This window comes from Alexandromys fortis, unplaced genomic scaffold (assembly GCF_014885135.2).
Source record: "Alexandromys fortis isolate MF-2015 unplaced genomic scaffold, M_Fortis_MF-2015_v1.1 scaffold_3, whole genome shotgun sequence".
Lineage (NCBI taxonomy): Eukaryota > Metazoa > Chordata > Mammalia > Rodentia > Cricetidae > Alexandromys > Alexandromys fortis.
In genome coordinates, this window is record NW_026067909.1 from 31,893,874 (window position 1) to 31,914,748 (window position 20,875).

General features: G+C 43.1%; 1 protein-coding gene across 2 annotated transcripts; it reads left to right on the forward strand.

Moving 5' to 3' along the window:
- Window positions 1–830: 830 nt before the first annotated feature.
- Arglu1 (arginine and glutamate rich 1) lies at window positions 831–20,144 on the forward strand. Of its 2 annotated transcripts, none has more exons than XR_007590813.1 (4): window positions 831–1,319; window positions 7,024–9,055; window positions 9,465–9,548; window positions 19,317–19,376. XR_007590813.1 is itself a non-coding variant. In XM_050136872.1 (4 exons), exons 1-4 carry the CDS (start codon window positions 979–981, stop codon window positions 19,479–19,481), a joined length of 816 nt encoding a protein of 271 aa, XP_049992829.1. In that variant the 5' UTR covers window positions 832–978; the 3' UTR covers window positions 19,482–20,144. The 2 variants fall into 2 exon arrangements, 1 of the variants encoding a protein (XP_049992829.1); XM_050136872.1 differs by having other exon boundaries at window positions 832–1,319; window positions 7,024–7,249; window positions 19,317–20,144.
- Window positions 20,145–20,875: the final 731 nt, after the last annotated feature.

Genomic DNA, 20,875 nt, shown 5'->3' on the forward strand with positions numbered 1-20,875 from the left:
TTTTTTGAAAATCCACAATGATGCAACCTTTTCAATAAAACTTAGAAGTATTTAATTAGTTCTAATATATACATCCTAAGGATAATTCGGGAGTCCTCCGGGAATTGCTTTAGTTTTGTGGTTGGCATATGTATGGTATACATGTATGCATAATTTGCGTGTATGTGTATAAAAATGTTTTATGTGTGTATCCCCATCTGGCCTCCAATTTACTGCATGGCCAAGGTTGACCTTGAACAGCTGAACCACAGGCCTCCTTGTTCCTAGAGCTACTGGTATGAGCCTGTACCAGCACACGTGGCTTGTAAAGGGTAAATTCTCAAAGCTGGCTAAGGAAAACAACATGCATTTCCTACTTACTCGGAACTTATTCTGCCTTTCAGCCAACGTTCATCATAAATAGTTTCTTTTTTTTTTTTTTTTTTTGGTTTTTCGAGACAGGGTTTCTCTGTGGCTTTGGAGCCTGTCCTGGAACTAGCTCTGTAGACCAGGCTGGTCTCGAACTCACAGAGATCCGCCTGCCTCTGCCTCCCGAGTGCTGGGATTAAAGGCGTGCGCCACCATCGCCCGGCATAAATAGTTTCTAACTCCTAAATTTTTCGTGGGTCTTGAGTTAGTAGAGAAAGACCCGAAGGCGGCCCAACTCCAGGCTCTGGTTTCCGCGTAGTGGCGGAAAGAGCCGAGCGCGCTCGGCAGCACTCGCCGGCCCGCCTCGGCGACGTCGCCGGGGGGCGGGGCTCACGCCGGCACGCTCGGCGCAGGGCATTGTGGGAAGGGCGGCCGGTGCTGCCGCAGCTGCCATCTTAGGAACTCCGGGCCAGGCCTGCTAGGCCTCTACGGCGAAGCCGGCCGTGTGCGCGGCGGGTGCGCTCGGGGCGAGGCGGAGGGTCCGTGGGCGGGGGGCCGAGCTTCCCGGCGGCGAGGGGCGGCCTGCGGCGGGCAGCGGGTGACAGGCGGCGGGCGCCGCGCCGCGCGAGGATGGGCCGGTCGCGGAGCCGGAGCTCGTCCCGCTCCAAGCACACCAAGAGCTCCAAGCACAACAAGAAGCGCAGCCGCTCGCGCTCGCGCTCGCGGGATAAGGAGCGGGTGCGGAAGCGCTCCAAGTCCCGGGAGAGCAAACGGAACCGGCGGCGGGAGTCGCGCTCACGCTCGCGCTCCACCAACGCGGCGGCGTCCCGGCGCGAGCGGGAGCGCGCCTCGTCCCCGCCCGACCGCATCGACATCTTCGGGCGCACGGTGAGCAAGCGCAGCAGCCTGGACGAGAAGCAGAAGCGGGAGGAGGAGGAGAAGAAGGCGGAGTTCGAGCGGCAGCGAAAAATGTGAGGGGCGCGCGGCTGGCGGTGGTGGTGGTGGCGGCGGCGGCGGGGGCGCGCTCGGGGCCTGTGGGGCGGGAGCGCCGGCCCGGAAGTCGGCGTGGAGGGCGCGAGGCGGGAGGTTGGCGGGGCCGCGCAGCGCCGGACCCGAGGCGTTGGAGCACTGGGCCGTCCGGAGGGGGGAGTCCGTGTTTGGGGGTGTGGGCTCTTCCCCCCCGTTTTTTGCAGTCGTAGGAAGACAGGTGCACACACCTCCAGCGAGCACCCGGGTGGCCATCGTCCCCTCGCCTCTTTTTGTCCCGGCTTCATCAGCCCCTCTAGGGAGCCCGCTGGTCCCCGCCGAAATGTTTGCTTCCAGCTCCAGAGTGCTCTCGACTGCCTTTTCCAGTCGGGTGAAATCGGCTACCTTCAGGGGGAACTTAACTTGAAATGGGGTGGAGATCACGTGGTTTTGAAAGTCAGGCTTTCGGTGTAAAAAGGAGGTGTGCATAACCCAGCCAGAGTGAACTTGTGCGTATTACTTTTAAAAGACGTGTCCTCCCACCCCACCCCCAAAGCCACGTGGAACAATAGTGCTAAGCATATTCGTGGTCAGCCAGCCATCTTTTCCGGAGTTCTTCAGTGAAGACTGGATAAATGGTTACGAAGCAGAAATTTTAGGTAGTTTACGTTGTATGGACTTATGTGGGTTTTTTCCCCCCCTTTTTTCCCCCTGTGTTTGAGTTTGTGTTGAGCAGATTTTCCAGAAGCAGTGCTTCGGAGGTAAGGGATTGAACACAGCTAGCTAATACTGTAGGTGGAGCTGCCCTGTGCTGCGAGCAGATTGTTCCCAGTACACCTTGGCCACACAGAATCCTGTTGGGTGTGGAACAAGCGCGTAGCCTTGAAGATGTAACTCTGATAACTACTGGGAGGACATAGGAAAAGTTAGCTGTGATAGTTAAAGTGATTCTCCGTGTGGAAACGGGAAGCTTGCTTGCCAATTAGAGTCATTGTACGCTGCACATGGGCTACATAGGATGGCATGATGGGCAGCGAGCTGTGCTCCGGTTCTGGACTGAGAACTTTCATATTAGCTCCTGTGTGTAATAGACAATGTTTAATGTGACTTATGTCTTGCAGAGCACACCGGTGTAGATGACGGAGCCTTGGGAGCAAGGAAAAGTAGTTTGTTTACAGATGCCTGTTAGCTTATCTGTTGAGCTAGCTGCTAGTATTGACTGAGCCTTTAATAAGCGCCAGGAGCTGTGGTGTGGTGGGTGCTGTTGATAGAGAGATGACTGGTCTTGAGCTAGCTCAGACAGATGATCGATCGGTAATAATATAAGTAGACTATCACCAGGAGTGGGGAGTAGGGATGGTAAGGCGGTCAGGCTGCATGAGGGTGGGTATTTGTGGGCCAAAGGAGTAAGCTGTCTTCCTGAACCAACTAGAGAATGGAGGGAGGCCTTGGAGTGCACGGGGTAGTGTTGGTCACCACGGGAGACCATAGGCCCTGAAGCCCAGGAGTCTCTAGAGAAGTGAGCAGAGCCTGGAAATTCTACATGGGTTCTTGTATGCATGAGATTTGGTTTAATTCATTCTAGATCAGGAAGTTCTGAAGAGGAATGAAACAGCACCCTTTAAAAGACCACTTCCTGTCGTATAGGGTGTATTGTGTAGCGGGAGTGGGTAAGAGCCATCATCGTTAGAGTGGAAGAGGAACGGGTTGCAAAGGAATTTAGGGTGCACACAGTTGGCTGTTGTGTTTGTGGTGTCCTTACTACAGCTAACCTGTCCTTTGTCTTTTATTGCCTAAAATGAGACCAGTGTAGGTCAGGGAAAGGGTAGAACAGCAGTGTCCCTGGGGACTATGTGGAGAGAGAAGAGAAGAGCTCGGGAATGTGTGTTACAGCCCAGGGTGGGAACACGAGTCACTAAAGTGCAGAGTGCCTGATGGGCGGAGACACGGTAAAACAAGTCTGTTGGCTTTACCCAGTTCAATCCTGTTGACTGAGACTGATTGCTTTGCTACTTATAATTTTGAGACCTTAAATCATTGTGTGTGTGAAATGGAGATGCATTTTATTGTGAGATTGGAGATGCTGTAAGGACTTAGGTGTGTGGCGTAGAGTGAGTCAGTCAGTGTTCCTGAGTGTAGCCTAACACAGCCTTTGAACAATAAATCACAGAAAGTAGTGAAAAGGTAGGCCTTTGTGTTGGTTCATATCAGATCCCCCTCTTGTGCTTGGGTCCCAGCCACATACCGTGAACCCTCACTCTTGCACTTCACCAATACTAAGATTTCTTAGGGATTCTTTGAAGTTGTATTAACCACTGAAGAAAGCAGGTAGCTGGAACGACCTGTAGAAGTCCTATCATTGGTCTAGTAAGCCAGGCAGCCAGTGACATCTGAGATTGAATAGTTTTAGTGTTACCTACATTACAGATCAGGAGCCTGAGAGTATCCAAGGTGAGCTGGAATTCATCATGTACCTGATTCGTTGAAAAATAAATAGAGCTTATATTGAGGGTAAAGAAGTTTATGACTGAATTTACTCTGCAGAGCTTTAAGACAATGGTGGAGCAAGCACAGGACCTGCATTTGGTTCTGTCCCCATTTTTGCTTCATCTTTGTCCTGGGGAAACTGCTGGAAAGGTCAGGGTCTGGCAAGGGCCATTCATCACCTCAGCATTCACTGCGGCCCAGTGTTTAGTACCTTGTTAGGTATAAAGTAATTAATGTTTACTAGTAATTACTAAGCAATCCTCAAGGTTTCAAGAAGTGAGTATCCTTGTTTTAAGGATGGATGCCTTAAAATACGGCACTACTTTTGTATAGCCATACGCTTAGTGCTGTGCCCTCCCTGGTTTGTTTTAATCGGTTACCATCTGATTGACTAGGAGTAGTGAGTGGTCTTGTTTGTTTGTTTGTTTTGTTTTTTTAATGACCGAGGGGAAAAATGGGACTTGGTATCATACTACTTGAAAAACACCTTGATCTTGATTTAATAACTCTTTTCTGGCAGGAGATTCTTAGCAAAGCAATGGGCTCAGCAGGGAAGTTGAGACAGAAGTTGGAGAGAGACAGACAAGACAGCCCTGTGCAACCCCCACTCCCCAATATATTTGGGCTCAGATTTAAGAAGCCTACCCCAGGATGACTCGGGAACCTGCAGACAGGACGTCCTGGGTCCTGGCATTCACTCAAGCAGCAGCTTCTGAGCAAAACAAAATGTTTTAGAGAATTCTATGTGATTCTTATGATGATGCCCAGAGTGGTTTGGTTTTCTCTTGAAGAAAGTTCATTGTTTTTAATGGAAAAGTTGTCCTAATGGTGGTGCTGTTATTGGCTTCCTGTTAATTTTGGCCACCAGGGAAGAAGATGTACTAGTGCTTAAGTCAGTTTGTGTGCAGTTGGTTTCTGTGGAAAGGAGACAAGATGAAGTGGTGGGGCCTTAAGGGTTTTTTGTCACAGATTGTAGAAACAGACTAGAAATTTGTCCCTGGATTCTGAAGATGCCTTTTTAATCTTACTGAGAATAACAACCAAAATTATGTTCCTGTGAGGCTTGTAGTGCTTACAACCGTGTGCCCAGACCTCATTGCCTGACCGGCCCCTCATTCAGGATACTTAAGTAAGGCTACTGGAGGCTGGGCTGCCCTTCAGTTCCTCCAGGAACAAAGGGAGATAAGCAGCCCTGTGAGAACACGGGGCAGGCCAGTTCTCAGCCTGCACTGCCTCAGCTGTGGCTGGGACTTTGCCATTTGCTCTCCTCCCCTTTAGACTATAAAACCTGAGCTGCAGTTAGACTTGACCCTTAATTCAGCAACTTACTGCCTGTCATCTTCCCCGGTAGGTGGGATCACTGGGTGAAGACTGCCAGAGCTGACAGTTCAGGCTGGTTTGGCTTTTACTGTGAGTAAAAAACTGAATTTGTTTGCTTATTTTCCCTTATGTCCAAACCTATGGGCGTACTGCTGGCTCTCTTCTCTGTTGCTTAGAAGGGATGACTGCCTGATCTAGATCCTGAATACTGAGAGTCTCTGTCACTTTGTCAGATTCCTATTTAAAAGTGAGAGCTTTGCTGCTCACTGATGAGCTTTCCTAGGGTCTTTACTTATTTCCCTCCCTTTCTGCTCACAGAAAGTCTCCACTAAAGTCTCATTGTCTCTTTTGTGCTTAGTACTCTGTCCCATCTAACCCTGATAGTTAAGAGTTGAGATTTTGAAGATGTAAATGCTGAGTTTCTTAGGCTTTACTATATCTACTATAGCTGAAAAGTTTCCTTTTGGGTGGATAGGAAACTATCTGTGTATGATTGCCATTGAATCGAGCTCTCTGTTCAGCGTCGTTCTGTTCATGGTAGATCGTTCGTCACCTTGGAGGCTATCTGCTGTGTCTGCTGACAAAGGCTCACTCTAGTTAGGCTTTATTTGACAGGACCTTAAAAAGAAAGGAGGGCTGTGTTGAGTCTTAAGCACTCCTGTACTGTTGGAATGTGGCAGTTGGGAAGTAAGTAGCAAAGATGCAGACAAGTCCTACAGTCTTAGAAGAACCAAATTACTGTCCCATCTTCTGCCTCTCTGGTAGATAGAGGCCAAGGATAAGTGTAGACAATGCAGCAAATGTATTGAGCTGAAAGCCCTTGGGTGGGAATTGAGTAGAAATGTGTTAGACTGATTGACGGTCACAGCAACTAGAAAGTCTTTACTAAGCATGCCAGATGAACGACTGTCCCATGTGTGTGTCAAGTAGAATCTAAAGATGAAAGTTGCGAGTTTTGTTAATTTGATAGTTTGGGAGGAAGTATTACTAAATTGGCCTCTTTGGCTTTAGATGCATTATTAAGAACCTTTGAATTCATTCATTCTGCACAAAATAATGCTTGGCCTGCTCCTGGGTAGAAACATAATGGAAGCAAAGTGAACGTCAATACTATCTACTGATTCTGTATTCTAAACTACAGTTCCAAGACCACTGTAGTGTCAGCATGCTTCCAGTCTATCCAAAATACTTACATTTAACATCTAACCAAATAAAATGGAAGAGCATTTTAGGTTTTTCTCCTACTAACTTGCCAGTAGATGTATGGTACCAGTGACTGTCATTGCTACAAATGTGCAAGGTTTTTGTGATAGCACTTTGATAGATGTTCTTAGCCAAAATTTTGTTTCCAGTCAGTAAGCTAATTGTTTCAATGGGATTAAAATGGGATCAGTAAGGCTTCATTTAGCCTTGATAATAATACAGTATAGTCTTAACTCTCTATTCTGTCAAATCTAGAACAGCTTTTAAATGAAATCAAATATTAAAGGAGGAAAAGGCACAACAAGTTAAGTTCAGAGCCTAGAGTAAAGACCACAGTACTGTTGTCCTTTACTTAAGGAGTTTCTGTGGCTCGACCTTGCACAGAGTGCCTAAGTGCAGCACCTACTTGATAACAGGAGTAGGTTCCTGTTTCAGATTTACAGGTCCTAAATAAACCTAAGGAATTGGGTTCTTGTTACACACTAGCCTTTCTATATTTAGAATGCGTGAACCCCCCCCCCCAAGATATTTATACTCGTTTGAATTTCTGTATTACTTATCATGATTGCTCTTTTTGCTGAATGTGATTAAGAATAAGCTATAAAATTACGGGTATAAGAAATAAGACTTAATAAGTAGGCTTAAAATTAGTTTTAATTCTTAGGTTAAAATGTTGTCTTTTCTATTTTTATTTCCTAGTCGGCAGCAAGAAATAGAAGAAAAACTCATTGAGGAAGAAACGGCACGAAGAGTAGAAGAATTGGTAGCGAAGAGGGTAGAAGAAGAGCTGGAGAAAAGGAAGGATGAAATTGAACGAGAAGTCCTCCGAAGGGTGGAAGAGGCCAAACGCATCATGGAAAAGCAGTTGCTCGAAGAACTCGAGCGACAGAGACAAGCTGAGCTTGCAGCACAAAAAGCTAGAGAGGTAACGCTCGGTCGTTTGGAAAGTAAAGACAGTCCATGGCAAAACTTTCAGTGTCAGGTGTGCCTCCTGCTCAGTCCAGAACGAGATGGAATGCGACTTTCTAATTCCTTTCTCATCTAAAGTTACATGGCTGCGAAAGATAATTTTTTAGCCAGAAGTGCTGACTGGTACTTAAAAGCTATTTTCTTAAAACTTATTCAAGGATATTTTTTTTGATCTAACGGAACTGGCTTATGTATTTGAGAAGTGTTTGAAACTTTTGCCATGGCTGCAGGACTACATTCTTTTTTTGGGAGGGTAGGGGGAAGCCAGGGAGTGGAAAAGGGAAAAGGCTAAAAGTCCGCCTGCGGTTGCATCTTCCTGTTTACCACTGTGACCTCGACTGAGAGCCTTTTGCCTTCAGTCAGATTACAAAGAGCAGGGCCTCACTTTGAGTGACAGCTCCTGCTTTTGATACACAGGTTTTCTCGCTCTTCTTTTTTTCCTTCTGTTATCCCTCATCCCTTCCCTAAATCCTTTCAACACAGTGGACTAATTCTAGCATTTTGACTATAAGGCCCTCCATTTTCGTAATGTGTTTCAAGGAATCTTTTATGGAAAAATGTCCAGATTGTTCATCTTTTTTTTTTTTCCTTTTTTTTTTTTTTTTAAGTACCTACTAACAACTCCTTTTTTTCTCTAGAGAGTTATGAAGGAACAGGTTGTCCTTGTCTGGAGTCAAGCTAAACACATGATTTGTTTTATCAGCAGCTGGAGCAGAAGTTGAAAATGTCTTTCTGTGAGACAGTAATTTGCTACTGAAGCTTTATGGCTTGTTTGCACTGATTACTCCAGGATCCTAAAGTGTGCGAAAGTCACGGAGACACTCAAGGCAAATTGCTTCACAGCACTGAGTGTCTCTCCACAGTTTGCTAATGAACAAATGAATTCGTGTGACACAGGAAATTTGTAGTTACATTGTCTTGAACATAAATTTATAAATATTTGGCTTAAATACATGGCTTACTGTCATCCTTCATCCTGGCGTTACTGTGGACAAGTTGACATTGTGTTAAGTCTGCTTTCTAGTAAGCTTTGCTTGTACAGTGCATTTCCCTGGTCCTGTCTTAACTACATAGACCTGTTTGTAGTTGTTCATATCAGTGCCTTTAATAATGGAGATATTTTTGGAGTAATTGTGCTATTTTGTAGCGAGTTATTAATCATAGCAAGATTTTTTTCTCTTCATTTGCTTTTTGTTTCATATTAACATTTTTTTTAACACGGACACAATCCTCTGACAGTCTTCCCAATACTAAAATCATTTGAGTATGTATGCTGTGATCTGAACACTGCCCAAACCATCAAGCAATCTTCATATAGTTTGCATTATAAAACTTCATTAAATTCTCCAAGAAAAAAATGACAGAATTTTATTTCCTGACTGTGCATCCCCCGGATTCCTGAATTTCAGTGCAGACTGTAGATGACAATATAAGCTGCCTTTAGTGGTTGTCAACATCTGATGTTAAGTCCATGCCCCATGGAAGCAGTCCTTAGTATGGATTACCATTTGTATTTTTCACTAACAGTAAATGTATTTTTCTTATTAATTGTTTGCCTTAGGAATGATGAATTACATTTTTTGTTCCTTCTTACCATAAACATCTGCATTCCTCAGCTCAGCCTTCCTTGTATGTTGTTTCTTTATAAATGGTTGAGCTGCTGATGCAGGTATTGCCAAGCTAACAGTACAAATCATTTTAAAGAGGAAGCTGGCGCGTATGGCAGCCGAGGAGCACACTCTGCAGGACACTGGACAAGACAGTAAATACTCAACTTTTAATGCTGATTAAAGGAGTATAGGTAAAGAATACGTAGGTATCTATAATTGGTGAGACAAATATTCACTTTATTTATATTTTATATATATTTTTAATTTGGTAAATACTATCCAGTTTTGTAGTTGTCCTTGTTGATTTGTGTGATATTAAAGTATTAATAATAATTGCCAGGAGACTATTAGGGAGGGTTTAGTCGGTTGCTGTTTTGGACTGGGAGGGGTGATTTAAATTTAGTGTTAGACTGCACAGCTTATCGCTTGTCAGACAGAAAGGTGGCTGTACAGCCGCCCTGTAAGTCAGATCCAGCAGAGTTTAGAGGAAGATTAGTAATTATTTGCTGGTAGAGCTAAACACTTTGTTTTCCTAACGTTGTGACATGTCCTCCCCTTTAGGAGGAAGAACGAGCAAAGCGTGAGGAGCTGGAGCGGATATTAGAAGAAAATAACCGGAAAATCGCAGAAGCACAGGCCAAACTGGTGAGTAACTGAGCTTTGTGAAGATTCTCAAGATTGCTTCAAGGACCTTGAGGTTGAGGTAAAGAGTGGTAGGATTGGTGATATTTTAATCTCTAATTTGGAGAGAATTATAAAATTTTCAGTGGTTTAGAACATTTTGGGGGGATGCTTACTCTCCCTGCCCCCAATGTCTTCAACCCTGACCTTACTCACGTTCACTAGACAGAAGGAAGACTGCTTAAATGCAGTCTGATTCTCCCCCTCTCGTGCCACAGATTTCCTATAATCTAGGCTGGCCTTGTGTTCCTGAGCCTTTGTGCTGGGATTCCAGGTGTGCTCCACCGCAGCTCACACATTTTATCTCAACAGAAGTACACAGACTAAACTAATTATATCATTGTGCTATAAAAGGTGTAGGCAAATTTAAAATATAATCCGCCAGTGTGAGGAGAGACTATGAACATAAGTGGTTGAGAACTTCCAAGACAGTAACCCATGAGTATAGATACAACTTAGAGATTCTAGGGAAGTCTGATTCGAATGCAGCAGCAGTATCAAGACCAACAGAGGTCTTTGCTGCTGAGACTTGTTGTTGAGGGGAAGAGCAAGTTGTGTCACTTCCTTTCTCCTTGAAAACTGACCATTGAGAAGAACACAGGGGAGCTTGTCCTAGGGCCTGGGTGGGGCAAGAGAATATCTCACTACAAGTAGAAAGAGGAGGACAGTCTTATTTCAGGTTTGGGTTGTTGAACTTTGGAGGGTAAATAAAGTCTGGTTTGTGACAAACACTTCAGAAGAGAAATATGTTAGTGATCTAGGTCTATGAGGACATGGTAGAAGGGTTAGATGGCTGTGTTAACTTTGGCTGGTGGTGACCTTGATACCCTCACCTTGTGACTCCTATCAGGTACTAGTGCATCTATGGAAAATAAACTTGTTTCTCTTTGGAGGGTGGTGGTGGTGGTGGTGGGAAGATTGATCATAGTCTACAGGACTATTTCTCAGATTGTGCTTAATGGCCAATTTTTGTGTTTTTTTTTTATCCCGTTTCCTCACATCTCTACTTTGTAAAATGCTAGTGCATGAATTAAAAGAAAATGAAGTCTGTCTGCTGATAGACTAGGGAGTGACATCATTGAAATTCAGTGAATGGATGCCTTAGGTAGAGAAGTTGGACTTACAGAAACTCATAAACAGCCCAGGTAGATTTAGGTCATTTGGGTAGGGAGCCTAAGAAATTACTGAGTTAAAGGCAATTTTGTATGTGGAAAGTGGAATGTCCTTTTTGAGGGAGTCAGAAGATGAATTGAATGTGAAGATGGTGGCAGGTTTAATGTTAAAGCTCTTTGGATATTGTTCCTTTCATTTCCCTTGCTCTTTGTTTACTGGGAAATCTGATATAAAACATTAAAATTCAGTTGAACTGAGGACAAATCAGTCAAAGGGAAGGTGAAGCAGTAGTGTATTGTAGACAGTGCTGTGCTGCTTGCCTGGCTGGAACAGCAGTTGTATGTACTGAGTGTTACAATGGCAAACAAAACATAGGAAACATTGTACCTAAGGAGTGGCCAAAGGCAACTGCACTAAAGTCTGTGTTCACAAAAGTTTGGAAAGTAGATAAGGAATTACATTCTTGTAAATTATTAGTGTTTATTGTAGAGACATGGACGGTTCTAAGAAAAGTTAATTCTACAGGAATGTTTAAATGGTGTGGATGGTAGGATATGATTGACCTAATTGTGATGGAGTGTTATGTATACAAAGGCCTTCCAAGAGATGTCTCTTTGAAGTAGGCCTCTCATGAGAGTGTGAAGAAGTGAAATGGCCAAGGCCTTGAGGTGAGGTAGGGGACGAAGTCTCTGGGACAGTGGAGAAATAGTAGTAGGCGCTAGAGACAGTAGTGAGCAGATGTGATGCATGCCAAGAAGGGTGTGTGACAGCAGAGACAGGCCAGGCAGGAGGGTGCTTTGAGGACATAGTGCCCCTGCCACAGACAGTTCTCAGAAACAGAAAACTGATAAAGACCAGCTTCCAGATAAGGACCCAGAAACATGCAGAATTAATACATATGGCACGAGGAATTGGCTACTGTAATTCCTAGAAAATAGATCCCAACATCTGTGGAAACAAAATCTTTTTCCCCATTCTGTTGAGGTCCCCTTCTAAATTAGTTTCCGTTCTTTAGGGGAACTATCCTGTTGAAAGACGGAGTATGGTGAAAGCTCTCTGAGATCCTGTGGATTTAGATGGGAGTAACAAAGTTTCAGAAACTGCTTAAATATCTGTCTATACCCCAGACTTTAAATTCTGCTTCTACAAATTTACTCTATAAAACTTAGGGAAATTCCATTTGCACACAGTGCTTTTTTTTTTTTTTTAAAGATTTTATTTATTTATTATGTGTACAGCATTCCTTCCTTGTGTGCCCTCAGACCAGAAGAGGGCACCAGGTCTCATTATAGATGGATGTGAGCCACCATGTGGTTGCTGGGAATTGAACTCAGGACCGCTGGAAGAACAGTCAGTGCTCTTAACCACTGAGCCATTTATCCAGTCCCCTCACAGTGCTTTCTTTTATGGTCACTAAGAGTGACAGCTGGAGCCAGGTGAATTTTTTGTAGACAAAGAACTTCTGAACAGGAGACATGTACGATGTACAAAGTAGCCAGATAAAAACTGTTGTCTCTTAGAGATGGACATTTGCTCACAAAGAGCATATTTGTATCTTTTAAGATTGAGTCAGTGTGTTAAGAATAGCTATCTTTAGTTAGTATTTCCAAGCATAACTTTACACCTTCCTCAGTTACACATGTTGTAAGTGATGCGTTCCTTCTTTATGGCATAGAAGGAAAGCTCCAGGCAAGTACACTAAGGTATCCTTTTGAACACTTTAAGTAGGCCCTGTTAGGGTAGCAGTTGAATCTGGAGTTGAGTGGGGACCAAAAAGGAATGTGCTAGATTTAGTCAGGTGGAGTGCGTGGAGGTTTCTGTTAACGCTAATCTGTGCACAGTTCTTGCTCAATCTCTTCCAAATAATGTATCAAGATACGTTTCTCTGTAACATGACCAAACAAGTAACACATACACATTTGATAAAATCACATAATCCACATGTGAACTGCCTTCACTGAGCAGGTACACTCCTAGTTTTTAAACTTGAATTGACAGCCAGCTGCCTTACAGTAGTTTTAAGGATTATTAATGCAGAATTTTAATTTCCTTTGTGTTTTTGATATGTATGCATATGTGCTTACCAGTGTATGCACACACACACACATGTGGAGGCCTGAGGTTGGTGTCTGGTGTTACCCTCAGTCTCTGTCTCTCCCCCCTCATTTGTTTACTTACTCATTCATTTATTTGTTGAGGTGTGGTTTCACTGAACCTGGAGCTTATCTTTTCAGCAGACTGACGGGCCAGAGGTCTCCACACTCAATTCCAGTTCACAGGTTTGCGGTGCATGCATACCACCAGGACCACGTCTACACGGGTGCTGGATATGTGCCTTCCACGCTGAGCTATCTCCCAGCCCATTTACTTTTTCTAGAAGCACTTAAATTTTGGAGGCTGTTTTCTTCAGGTTTTGTATAGTGTGTCTTTGAAAATGCCAGGGGTGGTACAGAAGTATATGAATCATGAAAAGGAAGCAGAATTTTGTTTAGTTTTTGGTCTCAACTCTGTAGCCTAGCTTCGTTAGTGCCTAGACTGACTGTAGCTCAGGCTGGACTTGAACTCCTGGTAACCTTTTTTTTCACTTCCCTAATGCAGTGTTAGAGGCATGTTGCCACCAGTAGAGTTTAGATATTGCTGCAGAGGGATGTGTTCTGACTAAGTTACCAGTAAGAGATGCAGCCTCCACCTGTGCCTGTATGCCTAGTGTCCTGCAGTGTAGAGATTGACCTGAGCCATCTCTGCAGCTAGGAGTCATTAGAATGCTGATGGGTTTCGAGTAGGTGGATGGATGTTCAGGATTTGAAGTCACTGCAAACTGTAAGTTGACAGTTATGTCTGATACTGAGATGGTTCACTTCTTTATGGTGTGAGTTCATCGCTGACAGGTTGGAAGTGCAGTGTCTGAACTTGGGGTTTACGTACTTGAGTATAAATAGTCCTCAGTGTGCAGTTGAGAGGAGCTTCTCAGGAAAATGTAGGCTTGTTTGTCCTGGTTTTAAGGACGCTTGGTGTAGTAGACTGAGCGTGTTACAGCCCCTCCCCCATACTTAATTCCTAGAATTTTCAGGTGTTTCTCTGTATGGTTGAAAAGTGAGGAGTGCTTTTTGCAGGTGTGATTGAGGTATCTTGAGAAGGAGACTTTAATCACAATTATTTCTTGACTATCACCACATGTGCCCTTTAAGAGTAAGGCAAACTTATAACATAAATCAGAGAACTAAGAACAGAGCAGAATGAGATTCCAAAATGTTGTCTTTCTCCAGGCGTGGTGATGCACTCCTTTATGTACCAGCGCTGGGTTAGAGGATATCCTAGTGTAGGTAGCAAGTTCCAGAGCAGCCAGAGCTACATACTAAAGAGACGTGTCTCCAGGAACGGTGAGGTTTAAGATTGCAGTCTGAAGATGGTCTTCCTGGAGGCACCTGAAGCCAGCAGCATTTCAAGGGCCTCCTTCGATGGTTCCAAGCGAACTGGGCCCCGCTAACATGCTGAGTTCAGACTTTCAGGCTCTGGAATAAAATTCTGCTTTGAACTTCCTATGTGATTGTGGGTTTGAAATTGTGAAGAAACTGGATGATGCTGAGGCACATGACAGAAAACAGTGTTGTTTTTAACCTCCAGAAATGCGGGTCATTTACAAGTTTTTCTTTAGTGCTCTGAAACACATTCAAACCTGTGATTGAAACTGGAGGGAAGATGTCCGTAGCTAGCTCGGTTATGGCCTACAGCTATGTGAAAGGTCAGACTGGGGATTCTCAGTCCCCATAGTGAAGCAGTAAAAAGGGGCTAAAGAATAAAATAAAGTTTAAAAGGAAGTAGTTCACTTGGCTATTTGAGAGAATCTCAGTCTATCTATATTGCAAAAGATAATCACAGAAGGGACCGGAAGAGTTGGCTCAGTAGTTAGAGCAGTTGTAGCATGTGCAGAGGATCCAGGTTCAATTCCTGCCGGCTTACAATACCCTGTAACTGCAATCCTAGGGTATCCAGTACCCTCTGAGCTCTCTGGGTACCAATTATTCATGGTGCACATACATATGTGCTATGAAAACATTCATATACACAAAATACACAGAACTTGGTATAGAATGAAGGTTTGGTATCTAGACAGCTTTTTGGAGATTGCTGCTGTTTGAATGTTCTTTTCAGTGAAGCCCTTTACGTGTTTGCTCCTGTCTTAGGTGGAGCTCTGAGAACTTATTCCTCACTGTTGTAGTGTCCCTGCAGGAAGGGACTAAGACATGCATAGTCAGAGGGAGGTTGGGACTGAAAAGGACACTGCACATAACAGTTGGAAAGAACAACAGAGCACCCTAAGGAGTGATGATAGATAGGATAGAATGCCCCAGAACCAGAACATGTACATTTCAGGAGATGGCCTCAGACGAGTGAGGAATTGAATATGGATTGACTAGGAAGTCAGGATGAGGGATGGGTTTCCTGTGTGAGGGAAGAAACACTGGTTTGTGACCTTTTGTTGCTGTGTTTGGGAAAACAGTATAAAAGGCAAGAGTTTGATATTGCATGGAGTGGCTTGAACAGAAACAGAATGTGAGAAGACAGGCTTATGTGCACCATCGCAGTTAGATGCTTTAGAGAGAATTGATAAACTTGCTGAGGGGGGCATAGCAGGAACCCAGTGCCTGGGAACTCTAGGCATTGAAGGAAACTGCAGTCAGTCAAAGGGAAATGAATGAACAATACACACAAAAAAGTTCTCCCAAGAGAAAGAATTTGGGATATAGAAGATGAAAAAGAGCCCCATTATATATAATATAAAGATTTTTGCCTTTTAAATAGGAAATTGTATCTTTTATTTTAATATTTACTAAGTTTGTTCAACTTTTATATGCATGTATCTATGTGTACGACGTGTGCTTGGTGTATGGAGTCAGAAGAGGGTTTTAGATCCCTTGGAACTGAACTTATGAAGGGTTATGAACAACATGGTTGTGAACCATGTTGGTGCTGGGAATCAAACCTGGGCCCTCTACAAGAGTAACAAACAAGTGCTCTTAACTGCTGAGCCATCTCCAGACCTTAATTTGAAATTTTAGAACATAAAATCAAAAGGAAATCCTGAAGGCACCATTTTGGGGTGGGGGGAGCTGGGTTCAGTGTACAGAGCAGTGAGTGTTTCTGAAACTGTGAGACTTCCTTAAATGCCACCCAACCCTCTTCTTGAGCAACACAAAATATCCCTAAGGTATCTAAAATTGAAGTTTGAAAATGACTGAGGAGTTTAATAAGTAATTAAAATTGAGAGGCAAGGTTAGTGAAGCAGTGGCCATCAATCCTCTTTAGATTGTAACAAGTGATCTCTGTAGAGTGGGTTTGGAGCATGTTTTCCTCAGGAAGATAAAGTCAGTATTTAACTCGGGTACTGGTGCTTGTGGCTCCTTCCTTACCCGTGTGCAGGCCGGCTCTCAGCTTGCAGCTCTGCAGTTGACCTCAGCTTCCTAGGTGCTGGACCACAAGAGTGTGCGACCCAATGCCCACCTGTGTTTTTGTTTTTTCTCTTTTGTTCCTTTAAAGTTTGAACATGAAAACTTAGAGAAAAGTATAATGAAGTTTGACCAACAGATTAAATATTTTGTTTTGATTTTTGTTTTTTGAGACAGGGTAGCTGTCCTGGAACTAGCTCTTGTGGACCAGGTTGGCTTGCTTCTGCCTCCTGAGTGTGGGATTACAGGCATTTGCCACCACAGCCCAGCCCAACAGATTGAATTTTAAAACATTTTAAATTTATGTTTTTGTAGCAGGGTCTTGTAACTGAGGATGACTTTGAATTCATGATTCTCTTGTCTCTACCCCATAAGTGCTGGTGTGCCCTACTGTGTGTGTGGCTCTACTTTTAAAACATTTCCTTTTTGTTGTGAAAACAAGGTATGCATTAGTATATATGTTCCAGGAAGGAAAATAAATGAAGTCATTAGACTTAGAAATGGCAGAGCTGGTCAGGCCTTGTTTCTTGACTTACAGTGGAAGTCCACATTTCTGAGTGGCACGGTGCCTGTGGCTGCAGTTCTCCATTTTCTTTCCCCTTGTCCTTTTAATCACTACCATAAAAAGTGTTTTCTTTCTTTAGATTGTTAAAGAGGTTAGAAAGTCCACGAAGGAGGATACTGATTGAATATGTTGCGGTAGGCTGTGGTAAACTAGATGGTATCTAAGATGCGGGGAGGAGCAGCCAGGCCCTACATGGAGACAGATCCTTTTAGTTTTCTGACTTTTCACCAGCCACTCGGGTATGAGATGCAGAGTTCTCGGCATAATGGCCAGAAACAGTGGTCTTAACGACTGCAGTGTAGCAGACACTAGTCTTGTTGGCCTCTCAGGTGTGCACAGAATAACCTGTGGGTTAGCAGCGTGTGTGCTCCTCCTTCCCATGCAGATACTACAGTCCTCATCGGGCACCAGGGAGAGCAGAGGCAAGGACAAGAGGTGTCTACTGGGTGGGAGGTCAGGACTTAGGAAATACCTATCAAGTGAGGTGTTGGATTGACACCAGGCTGACAGATAGATGGATGACAAATTAGTTTTCCATCACTGGTGAGCCTGGGTATTAAAAGTAAGAGATGATGTAAATTTATCAAGAAATGTGAAGCAAACTGCACTAGCATAAAGAACAAATGTGACTCCATGGGCTTATGTGCTAATCCACTGAACAGTGAGGCTTCTAGCTGTCTGTGCTTGTAGCTAGAGATAGTTACTAGGTGATGCCCTCCTAGTGCAGCAGTTCCTACTGCAGCTGAGACTCAAGCCCAGTGTAGTATTGAAGACAAACTTTGGCTACTGAATTTTTGCTTGTTTAATGTGATTACATTTAAAGTTCTGTTTTGCTTGGTTATTAAGCAAAGCTAATTTCATGCCTTACCTCATTTGTCTACTTCCCATCCTCTACTTTCTTTTTTATTTTATTTTATTTATGTTGTTTTTTGAGACAGGGTTTCTCTGTAGCTTTGGAGCCTGTCTTGGAACTAGCTCTTTCTTTTGGACTAGGTTAGCCTCTAACTCAGAGATCCACCTGCCTCTGCCTTCCAATTGCTGGAATTTAAAGACATGTGCCACCACCACCTGGCTCCATCCTTTACTTTCAAAGGTGACTTCAGTTATTTTTTCTTTGTTTGTTTTTCCAGAGTTCTTGAAATGCGTGTTTAGCATATGGATATGTTGTAGTTTTATTCTCTCTTGATTACACAAAAACACAAAAGTAAGATCCTCTGCTGCTATTTGCTATTTTCCTTTTTCACCTAATATATATTGAAGAGTTCTGTTTCAGAATGTGCAGGCCCCTTTTTTTATTTCTCTGGATACTGTTTTGGGGGAGCACATGGAAGCGAGCCCTCTGGTGTGTGTGAACAGGAGCATACATGGAAGCCAGAGGTCAACACTGGGTGTCTTACATAAGTCCTTTTTTTTTTAATATTTATTTATTTATTATGTATACAATATTCTGTCTGTGTGTATGTCTGAAGGCCAGAAGAGGGCACCAGACCCCATTACAGATGGTTGTGAGCCAACATGTGGTTGCTGGGAATTGAACTCAGGACCTTTGGAAGAGCAGGCAGTGCTCTTAACTGCTGAGCCATCTCTCCAGCCCTTACATAAGTCCTTCTATCACTATGAGACAGGGTGACTCAGTGAATGTGGTACTAACCATTTTGGATAGACGATGACTGCCCAGCACGGTGCTGATGTGGGCCAGTCACTGAGCCCAACCTTATATGTAACACAGGACCCTCATGTTCATACAATGGGAGGATGTGGTGGTGACTGACAGACATTCAGGAGTTAAAATAGCCTTTCTTACTAATGGTGTTGCTTAGGTTCAGGGAGGGTGACTGACTCTGTTGTGTCCCATCCTGAACTCTCTGGGTACTAGTCCCACTCTAATAAGAAAGGCAGAGATGACCCCTGGGACTAGAGGTGTACATGGTCTTCATGGTAGCCAGGGGCATTTCCTATAGAGAGGAAAAGCCAGTTGCTTGAGATTAAAGGCAATAAAGGGACTTCAGGAATTGACACTGTAGCCAATGTGAAATTAAAATAGCATTTTATAATCAGGTCAAAACGTTTGGTACTTTTTTTCTCTCTCCCAAGAAATTGAGACATAGAAAAATTCCTTTTTAATTTTCTGAGACAGGATTTCTCTGGGTATCCTGGAAGTCATTCTGTAAATAAGGCTGGCCTTGAACTCAGAGGTTTACCTGCCTCTGCCTCTTGAGTACTGGGATTAAATGTGTGCGCCACCACCACCACCTGGGTAAATTCTTGGTTACTATTGAGTATACAGTAAAGTGGAAATTTTTAACTACAGTTCTTGTGTGTGTCTATCTAATTATAAATACATTGATTGGGTAGATATGTACCCCGGGACTAAGTCTGTGCCTTTGCTCTAGATAACTGTTACTCTTGGTAATAATACAAAGAATCAAGTCTATGCTCAAGGCATGAAGTCCATAAAATTCGATTTTCATAAACTTGAAATAGATCAAATATGTAGAGTTAATTAGGGAAGTCTTTCCTGGTGTATGTAGGTTGTAGATTGTGACCTGGTAACCGAAGATGCTGAGAGAAGGGAATGACAGATCTTGTTCTTATTTTAACTTTTAGGCTGAAGAACAGTTGAGAATTGTTGAAGAACAAAGAAAGATTCATGAGGAAAGGATGAAACTAGAACAAGAACGACAACGTCAACAAAAAGAAGAACAAAAAATTATCCTGGGCAAGGGGAAGTCCAGGCCAAAACTGTCCTTCTCGCTAAAAACCCAGGACTGAGCGGCAAACTCGGAACTTTTTACAAAGGAAAATGAAAAAACTTCGTATTGTAGCTTCATGTTGAAGTGGTTTTTTGTTTTTGTTTGTTTATTTTTTTTTTTAATTGGAGAATCTGGAAAGTTAGCTTGTTCTAATAGGGGCTATGCTCTGCAATCCCTTTATTTTTCCCTCTCCTCCATTACGTCAAATCCTTATCAGATCATTGCTGTTTTTTAGAAGTGGTGTATTTTTCACCTGTTGGGATTCTGTACTGGTTGGTGGTCTGCCGTAGAGCAGGTCACGTGGTGACTAGCTGGTCTGGTAAGGTGTTCACTGACCACTGACTTCGGGGTTATACTCTGTTTACAACGTCCTAATGCTGGTGTTGCTGACTTTTTGTTTTTTTATACATTTATAAAAAAAGAAAAAGTTGGTAATTGCATTGCAAAATTCCCAGGGTTGTGCTGGAGCTGTGTGGTGTGTGTTACAGCAGTGTCCTTGTGATGCTGTGGCTCTTGGTGTTCCCGATAACAGGTAAGGATAACAGTTGCTCACCTGCTACAGAAGCACCTGCAGTGCAGTATTGTCTCTGTTGGACTTTTGTTTCTTTCATTGACAAAGTCAAACCAGCATTCCCCACTGTAAATAAATGATTTTGCTGAATAAAGTAAAGTCTTAAATTCATATGTTTAAGCAATTTTTTTTTTAAACTTGTGTGTAAAGGGTGGTTTACTTTTAGAAGCCTTAGAACTGTTCTGGATTTCCCCTGGTTATATTTTCCACAAGGTTTCTATGTCCACTCAATAAATAAACTTGTGAATTAGTACTACTGGCTATTTTTACAGACACTATATGCTGATAAGAGTTCAAACATCAAGTATTATCTTTGAAAAATCCTAAACCTGTGCCTCTGTTATAGAAAATAAATATTGCCGCAAATTATACTTAATTAACACTAGAAAGTATGTTTTTAAAACTTAAGGAATATTAGGTGACTTTTAGGGTGGACTGTCAGATAGAACTTGTTTTTATGTTCAGAATGACTAAAATAACCTTCATCTTGCATGTTTATTTGGAGGACAAGCACATTTAAATTAACTTTTTCGTTTGTTTGGGTATTTTTGCATGTGGAAACTTAGAGATAACCCTGGGTTTTATTCAGTAGATTTTGCCTCATTTAATTTTTTTTGATTTGTTGAAGTTCACTAGTGTTAAACACTCAAGGAAAGGCTATAAAATGCTATCAGAGGTACATGGGCATGATATAGTGGAGAACCCAGTCCCTAGAGACAGTCCTATCATTAGTTTAACATTGGAAATGTTGCCTGAGATGATGAAATGGTAGATTGTTTTGTGTTTGCATGCTTTGGAAAATCAACTCTTCGATGCTGTAAAGAAGAATGTTAGAATTTTAA